This window comes from Notamacropus eugenii, chromosome 1 (assembly GCF_028372415.1).
Source record: "Notamacropus eugenii isolate mMacEug1 chromosome 1, mMacEug1.pri_v2, whole genome shotgun sequence".
Taxonomy (NCBI): domain Eukaryota; kingdom Metazoa; phylum Chordata; class Mammalia; order Diprotodontia; family Macropodidae; genus Notamacropus; species Notamacropus eugenii.
The window spans coordinates 316,468,148-316,484,964 of record NC_092872.1 but is presented as its reverse complement, the minus strand read 5'-3'; the positions used below and the strand labels follow the sequence as shown (position 1 = coordinate 316,484,964).

Below are 16,817 nucleotides of genomic sequence, written 5' to 3'. Positions count from 1 at the left end.
TCAGACAGGAAAGTGCTAAAAGAGAGACAATTCCATAGTATTCTGGAGGAAAGTACAAAAATAAGGCCTTGGACACCTGGGTTCTTGTCGTGACTCTGTGACTAACCAACAGCTTTACATTTCTGAATTTCATCATCCTCATCTATGAAGTAGTAGACTGGAACTGAAGATCTACAGGAAAATTCCTTGTAACTATAAAACTATACAACTTGTTCACATACCTTCAATTTAGTCAGCATCCGGTTAACACTAGTCAGGTCTTTGCCAGGGTCATCAGACTTCAGTTGGTCCTCCATGGCACTGATCCATTTGTTGAGGTCAGCATATGTTTGGGCATGCAGGTCTGAGCGGCTGGCAGCAAAAAGGTGCTGGGCCTTCTCTTGTGTGGTGGACTGCAGCTCGTCCCAGAGTCGGTGCAGCTGCCTCAGCCGTTGGGTCACCACATCTGTAAACTGTGGCTTCTCCTCTATAAGCTGCCTTCCCTCCTGTATGGGGAATAAAGAGGAGAGTCCACTATGAGGCCTCCAGGGATGATTGGGGAGACATCTTTCTACAAGAAGGAAGCAGTGTCCATGACCACTGAGGTAGGGCACTGAAACAACAGATAGAGAAGTAAGTAGGGAGCAGAATGCCAAGATCAAGAAAAAGACTAATTCAAAGTAAAAACACCCAGAGTTCAGGTTTTGGAGGGGCCATGTTGCTACAATGATGGGTGCCAGTTAGCACTTCAATGATGCAGCAGAAGTTGGGAGAAGGAAATGATTTCACCAGTTTACACTAAAAACAAAACAAACCAAAAAAACTCCTTGAAGTTCATAGCTATGTAATTTGTCCAAAATCTCCCTGCCAGACCATCTCTAATGCAAAATTTCTCTCCCTTTGTAGTCTACCTTCACTCTTTACTGTGCCCTCCAGGCTCTTCTTTTAAGACTCTTTCTCTTGAAATGATTTTAATCTGATTTTGTTTGCATAGAAACATCTATGGCAAGGCACTGAACCCCACTAAAGGTGACCCTGACAATATCTGTCATACACCTGCTCTTTGTTTGGCAAATACTAGAAGATACAAAAGAAAGTGGAAATAGCTCTGGATTTAGAGTCAAAAGACTCTAATCCCAGGTATGGAGCTCATCAGCTGTGAGACGTTGGCCAAGTTAATTAACCTTTTTCATCCTTGACTTCTTTATCTATAATGGAGATAGTGTGACAAGTATTAACAACCCCATAGGATTGTTTGTGAGGGTCATGTGAGAGAGGAATGTGAAAAACTTTACTATTACAAAATGCTAAATAAAATAAATCTTTTTTCTTTCTTTCTTTTTTTTAAAGTATAATTGCAATTATAGAATGCAAAATTCCTGGGTCTAATTCTAGTCACATCTTAAATTGTGACATTCATAAAATCCCTTCTTTTTGTGAAGTCTCTTGGTTTTTCCATCTAGAAGATAATAAAAATAGTCATTCATCATCCTCTTACACAGCTTGGTGGCATAGTGAGGATTAACAGGTGGATAGCTAGATGGTACAGTACATAGAGGGTGGGACCTGGAGTCAGGAAGTCTTCTCTTTCTGAGTCGTCTGGTCTCAGACATTTACTTTAGTTTCCTCACTTATAAAATAAGATGGAGAAGAAAATGGCAAAATCATTCTATTAAATTTGCCAAGAAAACCCCACATGCGGTCATGAAGAGTGAACGACTGAACAACAGGAAATTGATCACCCATCTCCTATATACATCTAATTCCGGACAGTGTTTTGTTCCTCTTGGATGAGGAAAACTAAATATGACGATGAATAATTACCATTATCCTGGCAACATGCCTTAGGGGTCCATGACCAGCTTTTGTTATCATGTCCAAAATGTCCTGGGGACAACTCTCACATCCTGACAGACTCTGATCCTGGTAAACCACCAACCAACTCTGCTGTCTCATGTTCCCATCTATAATGGGGTGGATACTATAGGAACTTGGGAGGTTTAACTATTATCTATTTAAGGGTGATTCCTGCATAAAAGAAGCTATTAAAATGAAGTTATTTTCATACAATTCCAAGAATTTTGCACATGATCTGGATAATGCTCCAACCAGGCAGGCCTTCCTGGACACAGTGCTAGCCACCATCTGCTTTACCTCATCCACTTTATCCAGCCATCCTTGGTTGGAAGCCAGTTCCGCCATGAATGCTTGATGCTTCTGCCATTTGTTGTGCAAGTTTCGGGCTTCTTCATAAGAAATATCTTGAGATGATAGTAGCTTGTCATTGATCCAGAGGGTGAGCTGTAGGCAGGAAACTTAGGTTGAATCCTCCACAAACAAGGACCCAGAACAAACCTACCACCCATCAGGCTTGTGAAAGAAACACTTTACAGGAGCCACGGTTAGTTCAATGGGTTAAGAGGAAAAAGTGTGAGAATGAAAATGTTTGTGCTCCATTTTCTTCCCCCTACCAGGCTTTACTGCGAAAACTCCTTCCTTAGTTGGTGCCGAAGTTCTTCTTCTAGTGTGAACATTGAGCTTCCATTTACTTGTCCTTAACATCCTTCTAATTGCCCAACTTTCTGGCCTTGAACCCGGTATAACATTGTTTGCAACTCTATTATCTTAGATAATATAGATAATAGAACTTATATATTGTAAATAAAAAATTACTTATTTTCTATGGTGAGCTCTTTGTTTATGCAATGTATCATCCTACTAAACTGGAAACTCCTTGAGGCCAGAGGGATTCTTATTTAGTACCTATGCCTATCCCCATATGATACTCTTAAGAAAAATCAGACATTTGATCTTAGTAAGTGAAATTATTGCACTTATTAAATTTCCTTCTTGGCTCTTTAAATTCCAGCTAAGATATTGCTAATGAACAGAGAGTAAATGTTTGATGAGGAATGAGATCAAGAATAGACCATATAACCATAAACAGCTTAAGAAGCATGTTGATGGGGATCAAACATTTCTAATATGTGAAGTCTCACAGTCTCAGCTAATATCCTCCTGTCTGTAAGAAGCTCTCCCCTTTCCAGTCTAATGCTCATACCTTCTCTTTGAGATTATCTTCAATTGATTCTGAAAACATCTGGTTTGTACATAGTTGTTTGCATGTCGCTTCCCTCATTAAACTGTGAACTCCTTGAAAGCAGAGGTTGTTTTGGCCTTTATTTGTAACCCTGGCACTTAGACTAATTCCTGGCACATAGTAGAAGCTTAAAAAATACTGACTCGTTGACTTGACACTGTGTGTTAATGCCAGGATTAAGCCTGCATCATTCCAAACCATTCCTTTCCAAAGTCATTAAGAGGGTAAAGACAAGGGGTAGTTATTGAGCATAAAGTTGAAGTGTGAAATGAAGCCTAGGACAGATTGACCTTCTCTTAGAGGAAGCAGGGAATTCCCTTCAAGTCAAGTCAATGGCGAAGGTCCTGAACCTTACATCAGGCTACTTTATCTGAAGACAATATAAAACCAGAAGAAAAAGCAAGGCTGCCAGAGGTCATCTGAAGTGACAAGGAGTCAAGCCTCTGGGATTTCTTCTGTTTCTTTTTTCCTCTTGTACAACCACATTGTTTTTTAGATTTGAAAGGGATTTTAAAGGCTTTGGGGATAGGATGGGGGTGGTGAGGTCCTTTAATCCTGGATAGTTAGTTCTTGAAATCCTTCCAGATTATTACCTCCTGACAGTTTTGTAGGAAGTTCTGAAGGTCCAAGTTGTCTCTCAGGACAAGTGCTGCTTCCTGAGATTTCTCATTATTCTTTTTGTGCCTAGAAGGAAAGATGCCAAGAGACAGTCACAAAAAATATAGGAAATAGCAGTCCCCTTCCATTGACTGATTGCCAAGGCCTTGGGAATAGAATGCCAGGCCTAGAGTCAGGAGGACCTGAGTTCAAATTCAACCTTAAATCCTTCTAAGCTGTGTGACCCTGGGTAAGTCCCTTAACCTACTTGTCTCAGTTTCCTCATCTGTAAAATGAGGATAATAATAGTATTTACCTTCCAGCGTTGTGCTGAAGATCAAATGAGATAACAATTATAAAGCATATAGCACAATGTGCTATATAGTAGTGCCATAGTAAGTGTTGTATTAATGCTAACTATTAGTTATTATTATTAACTATGAGACCGAATACTAGACCTTACAGAAGGGGTTCTTTGTTTTCTTCTTTTTTTTAAGGCAATCAGGGTTAAGTGACTTGCCCAGGATCACAAAGCTAATAGGTGTCTGAGGCTGGATTTGAACTCAGGTCCTCCCGACCCCAGGGCCGGTGCTTTATCTACTGTGCCACCTAGCTGCCCCTACACAAGGGGTTTTTCACCCTTTTTGTGTCATGGATTCTTTCAGGCCCCTACTAGGTCCCCATTTTATTACTGTAAGAAATATGAAATTTCAGTTAGAGGTTAGTGAAAATAGAGATAAACTTTTTTTTTTATCAAAGTTCATAGGCTCCTAAAATCTATAGACTCCAGATTAAATAATTCTGCCTTAAGATTTATCTAATCTAACCTCTTACCTGATATATATCCCCCAAGGGTTGGATTACCTGTCCTCGATCAGCAGTACTTTTTCCTTAATTTTGTCAGAGTAGATGTTTCCCTCATTGACCAGTGTGTTCCCAGAGGCCACAGTGTTCAAGATTTTATCGCGGTTATTCTCCATGGACACCAAGAAATCCTCAAACTTACGAATCCCAGCTTCTGCAGCTTCCAATGAGTCTGGAGGCTCCAGGTGAGCAAGAGTGTATTCCTATTGGAGCAAATCCCAGGATGGGGTATGAAGCAAAATAAGAGGGGTACCCAGGAAAACTCTAAGGGTCTCAAGTCCTTCTCTTGCAATTTCCCAAAATACCTTTGTGGGTCTTATAATACAGGATGTTAACCATTCAGGGAAAAATTTAGGTCACTATCTTGGCTCCCCTACTCTAACAGGCTAAGAGAGGAGGAGTGGTCATCTTGACAACATAGGGATGGAAAAACTAGCTATAGTTGGGAAAAGGGAGGATTAGGGGGAGAAAAACTCAATCCCAATAACTAATAAAGACATCCTCAGTCTCTCCCCTTGCTGCCAGAAAATGTTTTCTTTCTCCCCTCTACCCTCTGCCACCTCCTTCTCTATACCTGATTACTCAGAACTGCTTCTGCCTGTTTGGCATCCTTTTGGAACTCCTGGAAACCAAGGCACTGGGAAAGGAACTGGCCCCGGTTCTCCCACATCTTGCAGAGGGCATCCCAGCCTGTGTCCACACCTTCAAGCCTCTGGCCCAGGAGCTGGTACTCTGGGTCAGTCTGGCCCTGGATCACCTTCTCCCCGGAAACCTTGACATTCTGGTAATCATCTTTGTGTCCATCAATCTCATCTTTGATGGCTGCATGCTGTTGGAGGAGCTGCTCAGCTTCAGGCAAGGAGTCAGGTGCATCTTCAGAAGCCACAGCCTTTTGTGCCATGAACAGCCATGCCTGGAAGTCATCAAGGTCTTGCAGGAACTTCTGCAGCTGACTGGCCTCACCAAGGGATGCTTCCTGACCCCTCAGCGCTTGCTGCAACTTCTGCCACAACTCCTCAACGTAAGCCTGCCGTTTCCCAATGTTCTCCTGCAATTCAGGATGCTCCTGGATCAGCCGCTGGGACTCCCGCTCTAGAGCACCCACCCTCGATTGGATAGCAGCCACATCCCGCTCTAGTCCATACAGTTTCCGCTGGATGGCAATCACTCCTGCTAGGTCCCGGCCAAGATCCTTTGTTGACTCTACCACCTCTGTCTTGTCCATAATCCACTTGCCTGTCTCCTCACAGTCCACACAGTAGTTGTGTACACTGAGTGCCGAGTCCACCGCCTTCCGACACTCAGACACCATGGTCTGGAATGCTTCCCATCTGGTGGGAAGAGAAAAAAAAAATACATGGTTGGCTGCGGGTGATGTTTTCTTCCCAGCTCCATCACCCTAGTAGTGAAAACACATCCAACAGGGAACATAAAAAACATATTTGCCAATAGTAGAAGGCAAGCAATTTGATATAGATTATACAAGTGTAGTCATGCAAAACACTTCCATAGCAGTTGTGTTGTGAAAGATGATATTTTCCTCTATCCTGTCCCACCCTCCATTCTATTCCTCTATTTTCTCTTTTGACCTGTCCCTCTGCAAAAGTGTTTGCCCTTCCCCCAATCTGCCATCCCTTCTATTATCCCTATTATTATTATTATATCCCTATATTATTCTATTATAAAATTATTCTATTATCCTACTTTCTAAGTAATAGGTTTATGTAATGAGGAACAAATATAGGCCTAAAACTTAAAAGAAACCAGACAGTATCTATATGGAAATGGGTTTGGGAGAAGAGGGGAACAAAAAATTTAGCTCAAGGACAGAATGGAGAACCAAAGTACTCCAGACTACTGACATTTAGGTATTATACTGCTATATGACATATGAATGGATTTGAGAAGGTCCAGTAGGTATAATGGTAAGCTAAGAGATTTTCTGAGTTTCCCAATACGACTCTTCTAAGTGCTATCTATGTTCAATCTTTCAAGGAATAGATTGGTTATCTCCCTAAGATATGCTCACAATATTCATGGGAGATAGGACTTTAAAATATAAGCTCCTTGAAGTCAGTAACTTTCTTTTGTTTGTTTTTGCATTTTAAGCACCTGATCTTGCACAAAATAAGCAAAAAATGTTTTTGAAAAAGAAGTAGTGAAATAAGCGGAATGTCCTCCATTATTAATATATTGTTATATATGAGAATGAAAATGTGTTGTAGTGGAAAAATCACTAGAGTCAGAAAAAACTGTACTAGGAACTCAGGTTTGCTATTTGTAGGCAAATCCCTTAATTTTATTAGGCTTTACCTATAAAATGGGAACAATAATAAATATTATTATTGCTTAATACTTTGTAATTAAGTACTAAATATGAATCATCAGTATATAATATTAATATATGTGTTTATTATATTATGATGGAGATTCATTAATTCAATATTTGTTAAACATTTAATATGAGTAAGGAACTGTCTTAGTGGGTGAGCTGCTGGGTGAGGGATAAAGATAGATAAAACATGATCTCTGCCTTGCAACTTCCATTTCTACCATTTTACTAAAACCTCTCTCTCTGAAAACAACCTCAAAAGCAGAAAACTCAAAGGACTGTGAGATGCATAGTGAGTGGGATTAGGCAATATTCCTTTACAAGTTAAGAACTGTGCACAAAAAGAGAGGAGGATATCAATAAAGGTATGTATGCCCAGAAAAGGAGTTAAATTGTTCACACAATTAGATTGATCCCATAGCAAAAGCAAATAACAGATAAACAGAGCTCTAATGGTATTTATGCAAGGATGCCAGCAAGGGTTCTCGAAAAAGACTGAGGATTTGCAAGAAGACAAAGGCAAAGGATGTACAAGATGAGGGATGGATGAGGTAGGATCTGTGCCCCTGGACTGGCTATTCACATCAATCACAAATCCACACAATTTCAAGTTGAAGTTATTTTCTGATCGTATATTTAGAACCGAAGGGAACTTGGAGGTATTCTACTTCCACCTGCACATCTGACATATGAAGAAACTTAGGCAACGAGATGGTAAGGATTGCCCAAGGTCATAGAGCTAATAAGTGATCCAGACTGAAAATGTCTACAATGCCATGGTGCTTTCCTACTGTCACCACAGGGAGGCAGTGTTGTACAGAGAAGAAAGTACAGAGGACTTGGACCTCTGGTGTAATCTTATTGCATTACTATGTACAAGTTACTTAAATTTTATGAGCCTGTTTCCTCAGACGAAATGGGGACAACACCGATAGTACTTTAACTTTATTTAGGGAAAAAATCTTTTAAAATATTGTTTATATAATCACAATAATTCCTCATCTATAAAATGAGAAGGCTGTCCTAGTTTAGTGGTATCAAACTCATATAAAAATGTCAGTGTTTTTCAGTCATTTTAGTCTTATCTAGCTCTTTGTGACCCCATTTAGGGTTGTCTTGGCAGAGATCCTGAAGTGGTTTGCCATTTTCTTCTCCAGCTCGCTTTACAGATCAGGAAACTGAAGAGGACAGGGTTAAGTGACTTTCCCAGGATCACATGTGTAATAAGTGTCTAAGGCCAAATTTGAACTCAGGAAGGTGAGTCTATAGAATGCCCTATATGGAATATAGAAATGGAGGCCAGTAAACTGTACAAATTGGACATCTGGGTGGCACAGTGGATAGAGTACCAGGCAGGAAGTCAGGGAGACTCATCTTCCTGAGTTTATATCTGACCTCAAACACTTAGCAGTTGTGTGACCCTGGGAAAGTTTGCCTCAGTTTTCTTATCTGTAAAATGAGCTGGAGAAGGAAATGGCAAACCACTCTAGGATCTTTGCCAAGAAAACCACAAATGGGAAATGTAATGGAGTACTATTGTGCCATAAGAAATGATGAACAAGAAGACTTCAGAGAGGCCTGGAAGGACTTATATGACCTGATGCTGAGTGAAAGGAGCAGAACCAGGAGAACTTTGTGCACAGCAATGACCACAGGGTGTGAGAGTTTTTTCTGGTAGACTTAGATTTTTGTAATAACACAAGAACTTCTTACAAAAAAAAAAAATCCCAATGGTGGTTCTCAAGGCAAAATGCCTTCCACACTCAGAGAGAGAAATATGGAAGTCACTCACATAATGTAACAGATCATGTTTGTGTATGTGTATGTGTTTGTGTATCATGTTCTGATTTGTTATACGATTTCTTTCATTTATCTTAGTCTGACTACATAGCATGACTATAGTGAAAAATACTCAATAGGAAAGTATATGTAGAATCTATACAGAATTGTATGTAGTCGTGGGGAGGGAAGGGGGGAGTGGGGGGTGGGGGGGGGATAAAATCACAATTGTATGGCAGTGATTGTTAAACATTAAAAAATTAAAAAAAAATCCCAATGGTGGTTCTCTAAGGCAAAATGCCTTCCACACTCAGAGAAAGAAATATGGAAGTCATTAGCAGAATGTAGCAGATCATGTTTGTGTATGTGTATGTTTTTGTGTATCATGATTTGATTTGTTATATGATTTCTTCCATTTATTTTAGTCCGACTACATAGCATGACTATAGTGAAAATGTACTCAATAGGAAAGTATATGTGGAACCTATACAGAACTGTATGCAGTCGTGGGGAGGGAGGGGGGTAGTGGGGGGTAGGTGTGGGGGGGATAAAATCTCAATTGTATGGCAGTGATTGTTAAACATTAAAAAATAATTTAAAAAAAAAAAGAAAACCACAAATGGGGACACAGAGTCGGACATGATTGAAACAATTGAGTTACAACAAACAATAACATTCTCCTCATTTTGACATGGTCCAATGATTCAGCTACACACACTGGATGTTTCATTCATTTGGGTCTTCCTTTATTTTTGTGAAAATTGTTTTGTAGCCCTATTTATATTAGTCTTATGTGTAACTAGGTCAATGCCCATATATTTGGGACAGGGTTATTGTAAATGGTATATCTGTTTCTTCTTTTTAATTTATTAGAAATGCTGATTATTTTATAGAGTTGTGTTGCAGCCTACTACTTGCAAAAGTAATTACCTTAATTCTTATTAATTCTCTAGAATTTTCTAAGTAAACCATCAGATCATCCACAAAAAGACAACTTGGTCTTCCAGTGCATTTTATTAATTTATTAATTTATTTCCTTTGACTTACTGTGATAGCCAGCATTTCCAGTACTACGTTAATATCAGTTGTGATGATCAGCATCTTTGCTTCATTCCTGATCTTACTGGGAAAGTTTCCAATGTTTTTCAATTAAAAATAATGCTAACTCTTAGCTTTAGATAAATGTTTTTTCATATTAAGAATAGTTCTATTTTGTTCCAGTGTTTTTTAGTGTTTTGTTTTTTAACATAAATGAATGTGATGCTACAGACTTGTTCTGCACCTGATGATATAATCATGTAATTTTTGTTTTTCAATTATTAATAGGATTTATTTTGCTAATCGTTTTCCTAGCGTTGAGCCATTCTTGTATTTCTGATATAAATACAACTTGATCATAATGAATATTTTGAGGATACAGTGCTATAATTAGTCACTGTTGTAATACTTTTACATCAATGTTCATTAATGATATGGATATATGGTTCTCCTCTGCTTTATCATTCCCCTTGTTTGACCAACAAGACCCCTATTTTTTCCCCAAAAATAAAGAAAACAAGCACTTGACGAAATCCTGAGACAGTTAAGGTAGTAGGGAGATTATCTTATTCTTGAATGTTTGCTCAAATTCACTTTTCGAGAAGAATTCATCTATTAATTACTCAATTTAATTATGAAATCAGGATTAGGTTATTCAGCCTTTGTTTTGTTTGTTTTAGGTATTTTGGGATTTTGTAGCTATTCATCCATTCCAGACTGATTTTCAGTTCTGGTATGGCAGTTTGATGTTTTCTTTATTTCTTCCCCATTTGTTGTGAAATCTCTTTTTCAGTTTGCTAATTTGGTCTTGCTGTTTCTATTAAAAATCAAATTGGCTAACAGTTTATTGATTTTCTTAGTCTTTGATAAAACAGCTCTTTATTTTATTTAGTGGGTTAATAAAGTTTTTAATTCTGTTAAATTTGCCTTTAAATATTTAAAATATTTTGTGTTTATTTTTGATTAATTTTTTGGTTTTTCTACTGTGTTTTTTTTAACTTCTTGTTCAATTCATTTTTTCTTTTTCTCTGTTATTAATATAATGTTCAGGGACACACACACACACACACACTTTCCCTTAAGAACTACTTAAGTTTTAATTGTTTTTATGATCAGGTCTTTGACCCACTCATTATTTAATATATTGTATTTTAGTCTCCTTTCAGGTCCATGTCTTTTGGTTATATTTTCTTAGTTGAGTACCATTTTAAGTATGCTACAGTTTGTAAAATATATGTTTAAAATTTCTTGCTTACTGAATTTATGCGTACTTTGTACCCTAGCATGTGAAGGAGCAGATCCCATAGAAGCCTGAGAAATATGTGTATTCTCTACCTTATTCAGAAATCTCCATGGGTCTTTCACATCTAGTATGCCCAACACTTTATTCAAATCTAATTTCATTTTCACTTATTTTTCTGTTGGTTTTGCAATGTTAAAGTCATTTAACATTAGTGTCTAACTAGCTCTTTTTTCACTGCAGTGAGCTTTTCCCAAAGAATTTAATTGGCATGCTATAAAGTGTAAGCACATTTAATATTGATATTATTTCATTATACATGGTGCCTTTAGTCCTAAGATTGTCTCCCGGCTTGCCCCTATTTTAGGTATTTTGGTTTGCTGTCATCTTATATATAAGCATGATTAGAACTCTTTCTTTCTTGGATACAGCTTGAGCATAACAGATTTTCCCCCAGCCCTTTACTTTGAATCTGATTATCTAAGACGTGTTTTCTGTAATCATGAAACAGATTAGTTTTGTTTCCTCAGCCATTCTGCAATCTGTTTCCTCTTCATTGGTAAATTTGGTCACACATTTTTCTCTGTGACCCATCCTGCATCCCTCACCTCAGAAACTCCCATTGTTCAGGAATTTTTAAGGAAATAATGGCTATACACATAGTAATGGTGAGAGTATATTAGGAAATTAACATTAGGGTTTGATCTTTTTCCAGGTCCATGATTTCAAAGGTATAAGGAAATTCAAGCGTGAAAATTCCCTTCAGTGATGGAGACTGCTAGCTCCTCCAACTTAGAATCTTAACCAGTCGACTTGGGCACTAAAAGGTTAAATGACTTGACCAGGGTCACAAAACTTGCCTGTGTCAAAATCAACACTTAAACCCAAGTTTTTCTGACTCCTAGCCTAAATTCATTAGATTATACTGCCTCTCAATATACAACCAATGAATGAAAAAACATTTATAAATACCATTTACTCTACTAAACTCTAGGCATACAAATAAGAAAATGAAGCTCATGTCATCAAGGAGCTTATTATGTTCTAATAGGAGGACACTATATCTCTCTCTATATATATCTATATGTAGATATATCTATCTATGTCTATATCTATAAATATCTATCTATCTATATCTATAAATATATCTCCCTATATCTATATCTATATCTATCCATCTTTAGATATAGATAGATATAGATATGATAGCAGTGACCAGGGAGAGGTGTTTTGGTTTGCAAAGTTACAAGGATGGTGAGTGGTGGGATAATGGAATAGACTGACACACTAGTAGCTAATTTGACTTTGGTTCCAGAACTAGAAAAGGGTTGGGAGTTGGGAGGACATCAGGGACTGAAATGGATTTGGTAAAATAGCCAGGGAGTGGAATAAAGTGTGGATGGAGCCAGTCTTAGATATAGGACTGAGGCAATCACTAAACTCTCCCCACGGTGGGAGTTCTGGGTATGAAAGTTGTCAAATCCTCCAGGTACTTCATTTTCACATTGTCTCTCTCTCTGTCTCTCTGTCTCTCTCTGTCTCTGTCTCTGTCTCTCTGTCTCTCTGTCTCTGTCTCTCTGTCTCTCTCTGTCTCTCTCTCTCTCTCTGTCTCTCTCTCTCTCACTCTCTCTCTCTCCACACTTGATAGTAAAGCTGTGGCCTATGTAGGACACCTAAGTGTGAGTATAACCAGCTGAAAGAAGCAAAATTAATCTTTTATATCGGGTTGGAAACAACTATGCAAAGTGGTCCAGAACCTTCTAGGGTATGAGGTCTCCTGGCCTCTTGCCAAGACCACAGTAGACAGAATATCTAAAAAGGACCAACTTCACCTCCTGGGTCATCAACATCCTTTGAGATATCTGCAGGTCTCTCTCTGAAACCTTCTAATTGAGCTGTAAGCTACCATAGGGCTGTTGCAAAATTGTTGCTCACATAACTATTCTAGCATTGTCTATCATCAGGTTGTATAACAGGGATAATACGCCTGGTCCTGGGGCTGTAACACTGCTTTTGAAACTTAGCTGACCACCAAAGCTGCTTATTAATTCCCATTCCTCTCCTTCAGCCAGGACTATTATCCTTTAATTAGCTTGTTATGTGCATTTCAGCTATAGTATAGCTGATCACTGAGCTGTGTTTATGATATGCATGACGGTCACCATGGGAACTCAATGAATGAGTAAGAACTGAGGTTCAGGAAACCCGTGTTCTTTGATAAGAATCCTTGGAGCTTTCCCCAATTCTTAGAGGGCTGACACTGGACAGTAACCTGGCTAGTGACTGCCCAAACAATGATGGCCTTCAGCCAACCAGTCAATGAAACACCGAAACTGGGTAAGATGCAAAATTGGGCTTACAAGTACAAGTGAGAGAAATGAGTGAAAGAACAAACAAAAATTCCTTAGATCAGAGGTGTCAAATATACAGCCCAAAGTAGGCAACACTCCTCAAGCATCTCAGAAATTTAAATGTAATTGGGAAATACATAATAAAATAAATAAAACATAATAGAGCATAGATAATGTTAATATGTGTTTTTCTAAGTCAACACATGACTCACAGGGATCTTCATGCATCATTTAATGAACCCATTTCCGTCTGAGTTTTTGACACCACTTAAATGGACGCCTGACCTGGAGGGACAGCCTTAGTTTGTGAAATAGGATTTATAGATTCTATTCCTAATTTTGTTTCATGACTTTGGGTAGATCACTTTCTCGAATTACAACACAATTTTTCTCCATCTTATAACAAAAAGATTAATGCCCCAGTGGAAAGGGTGTAGTAAAGATTCACCCTGAGCTTCTAAGACACACTGAGGAAAGCTGTAATAACAAGGCAGTCAGTATTGCTCATCCCCTAGAGGGAAAAAGATGTTTCAGCATTTATTTACTGCCTTGGCTAGAATCAGCATTGTTTCTCTTTTAAAATCTGGCCTTCCTTGCCAATTCCAGAACACCTCAATCACTGAATGAAAAAGTCAATTTGAAGAACATTCTTTCTCACTCAGACTCTAGGTCAGAGCATTGTAGAGGATAACAACGGCCACAGAGAAAGTCAGAGAAAGTTTCTTGAATCTTCTAGTGGTTTCAGGTTCCTCCCTCATCTTCAGCCCAGTCCAGACCAAGTTTATAAGGTCTATAAAAATCACCTTCTTCCTAGCGAGGAAGGCACCCAATGAAAGGCTGGACAGTCACTTAGGACTTGGGAAAGAAGAGAAAACTTGCATAGACATGTTCAAGGAACCAGTCTTCCAAAAGGTGGAGATCTTGGATCCTATAAAGTGGCTCCTCAAAGAACAAAATATTCCATATTCTTGTTCAATGTCTTTTGTCTCATGGTAGTATTCTGAATGAGTTTGTAGGATTAGTCCATTTAAGCTTATTTTTGTCCTGCAAAGAACTTTTATTGCATGGTCATATTTGGTGTTTTTTGTGGCAATTAAATGCACAATTAAAAAATCTAAAAATAAAATGAAATCTTTATTTCACTTTAAAAAGACAGCCAAGACGTTTAAGGTCCATCATTTTGATTTTTATATATTTTATATATTTATATATTTCATATTTTATATATTTATTTTTATATATTTATATTTTATATTTCTATTTATGTTTATTTATTATTCTCAAAAACAGATGACTTTCCTGGTCCCAGCTGGACCAAGAGTCAAGGTATCTAGGTTCAAGGCTCAGTTGTGCCCACCAAATGACCAGGTAACCTTGAGCTTAACTTAGCTTTTGTGAGCCACAGCTTCCTCATACGTAAAATAATGTTTAGATTAAATGATCTCTGATAGTGCTTCCAATTCTAAAATTCTTTGATTCAAACACAATACTTTTTAAGTAGCTTTGAGCAATATGAAGGAAGGACCTGGGTAAAGAACCAAGAGAGCCTCCAACTCAGAACTACCCTAGATGCTTGCTAGGAGGCAACAGCAATAATCAAGAGGCATTCAACCCAAATACATGCAGCTCTTTCGTCCAGTGTTAAAGGGGAAGACTGATGAAAGCAGGGCCTGTGACGTTGGGAGAGTCAGGGAGAAGGGGAGAGAAGTGTTCTGGAAGTCATGGCCTTTGGGTTAAATGATCCAGATTTTACTCTTAACTTTGCAAGGGCCCTTGTTAGTTTCTCTTATATAGAAAATGTAATCCTTCTTGCATCCATCTCCATCCTAGCCTTTGACACTTGATTCTTTTCTTTCAATCCTCTCTTTTCTCTAAGTTTTTGAACCATCACTCTTCTTATCTGTCTGACTGCTACTTCTCACTTACCTTCACTAGATCTTTATCCAGGCAATGCCTACTAACTTTGGGACTCCCACAGTACTCTGTCCTTGTCCTTCTCCTCCTCCCTCTATACTACTTCACTTGCTGAGTTCTTTTCTTAGCTCCCATGGATTCAGTCATCATATTTATGCTGATCATCTCAAATCTACTTATACAACCTTAACCTCTCTGTTGACCACATTTCCAGCTGCCTATTATTCATGTCAAAGGATGTTCAGTAGACATATAAAGCTCAATATGTCCAAAAGTGAACTCATCTTTCACCTTAAGCTTTCCCAGCTCCCAAACTTACTGTCAAAGGTACTGTCCTCCCAGTCTCCCAGACTCACAACCTAGGCATCATCCTCAACTCCTCAGTCTCTCTTTCCTCCCAATTTCAATTTGTTGCCAAGGTCTGTTGCTTTCACCTATGCCATATCTCTCTAATATGTCCCCTTTTCTCCTCTAATACTGCCACCACCCTAGTGCAGGCCCTCATCTCCTCGTTCCTGGAATAGCTTATTGGTGGGTCTGCCTACCACAAGTATCTCCATACTCCAGTACATCCTCCACTTAGCCACCAAAGTGATTTTCCTAAAGCATAAGTACAACCATGTCACCCTGCTCTCTCTCTCTCTCTCTCTCTCTCTCTCTTTCTCTCTCTCTCTCTCTTTCTCTCTCTCTCTCTCAATAAATTCCAGTGGCCCCTAGGATTAAATACAAAATCCTTGTTTAATGTTCAAAGAACTTCATAATCTAGTTCCTACCTACCTTTCCCATCTTGCAACTCATACTCCACCCTACCCCACCACCACTACTCTTTGATCCAGCGACACTAGCCTCTTGGCTATTCCTCAAACAAGATGCTCCATCTTTCACTTCCAGGAATTTTCCCAGGCTGTCCCCTATGCCTGAAATGCTCTTCTTTCTCACCTCTACCTCCTCATTTTCTTCACATCCTAGCCATTTTACCTTCTACAGAAAGCCTTTCCCAGTCTCTCTTAATTCTAGTGTTATCCCTCTATTGCTTATTGACTAACTGACTGCATTACATAGAAAATTAATCATATGGCTAGGAAAACAAACAAACAAATCACTAGTGACTGAAGTCCTGGGCATGGTGTCTGAAAGACCTGGACATGGGCACAGATTTTATTTCTCTCTTTCTTCCCAAAGGGGGGTTATGACTTTAAGAAGTGAATAATTCTATGGAGATGATAAAGAATAGGATTTGATATTTCAGATCATGGCCAATGGTACATGAAGGGTTCCTAGGTGAAATGCAGCTTGTGAAAATTAAATCTAGCAGAAGAATCAGTAAATTGAGCAAAAGGGAGGAAAATGACTAGATGAAAACCATAAAACTATATACAGTTGCACACAACTAACTATAACACAGAAAGAACGTGAGTGAAAGAAATATTCAGGACAGTCATTCTCGGCAAGGACAAAATCTTGGGAAGAAGTTCATGATTACTACTTAATACCAACATGCAGAGTATGAATACTCTGAATACCTCTCTGACACAGGGAAGTAAATGCACTGGCCAGAATGCAATCTTTTGGCTTGACATGATCTATAGATGAAAAAGGGCATGTATCATAAAAGGAGGGTGC

General features: G+C 38.6%; 1 protein-coding gene across 1 annotated transcript in view; it reads right to left on the bottom strand.

The window, feature by feature from the left end:
• The window catches only part of SPTB (spectrin beta, erythrocytic), a 167,606-nt gene that overhangs the window by 56,482 nt on the left and 94,307 nt on the right, over positions 1-16,817 (bottom strand). The window contains exons 16-20 of the mRNA XM_072629604.1: positions 5,115-5,871; positions 4,541-4,743; positions 3,673-3,763; positions 2,134-2,280; positions 222-485 (exon numbers count right to left, since the gene is read on the bottom strand). Coding sequence (XP_072485705.1) covers positions 222-485; positions 2,134-2,280; positions 3,673-3,763; positions 4,541-4,743; positions 5,115-5,871 — 1,462 coding nt within the window. The remainder of the gene's footprint in view (positions 1-221; positions 486-2,133; positions 2,281-3,672; positions 3,764-4,540; positions 4,744-5,114; positions 5,872-16,817) is intronic.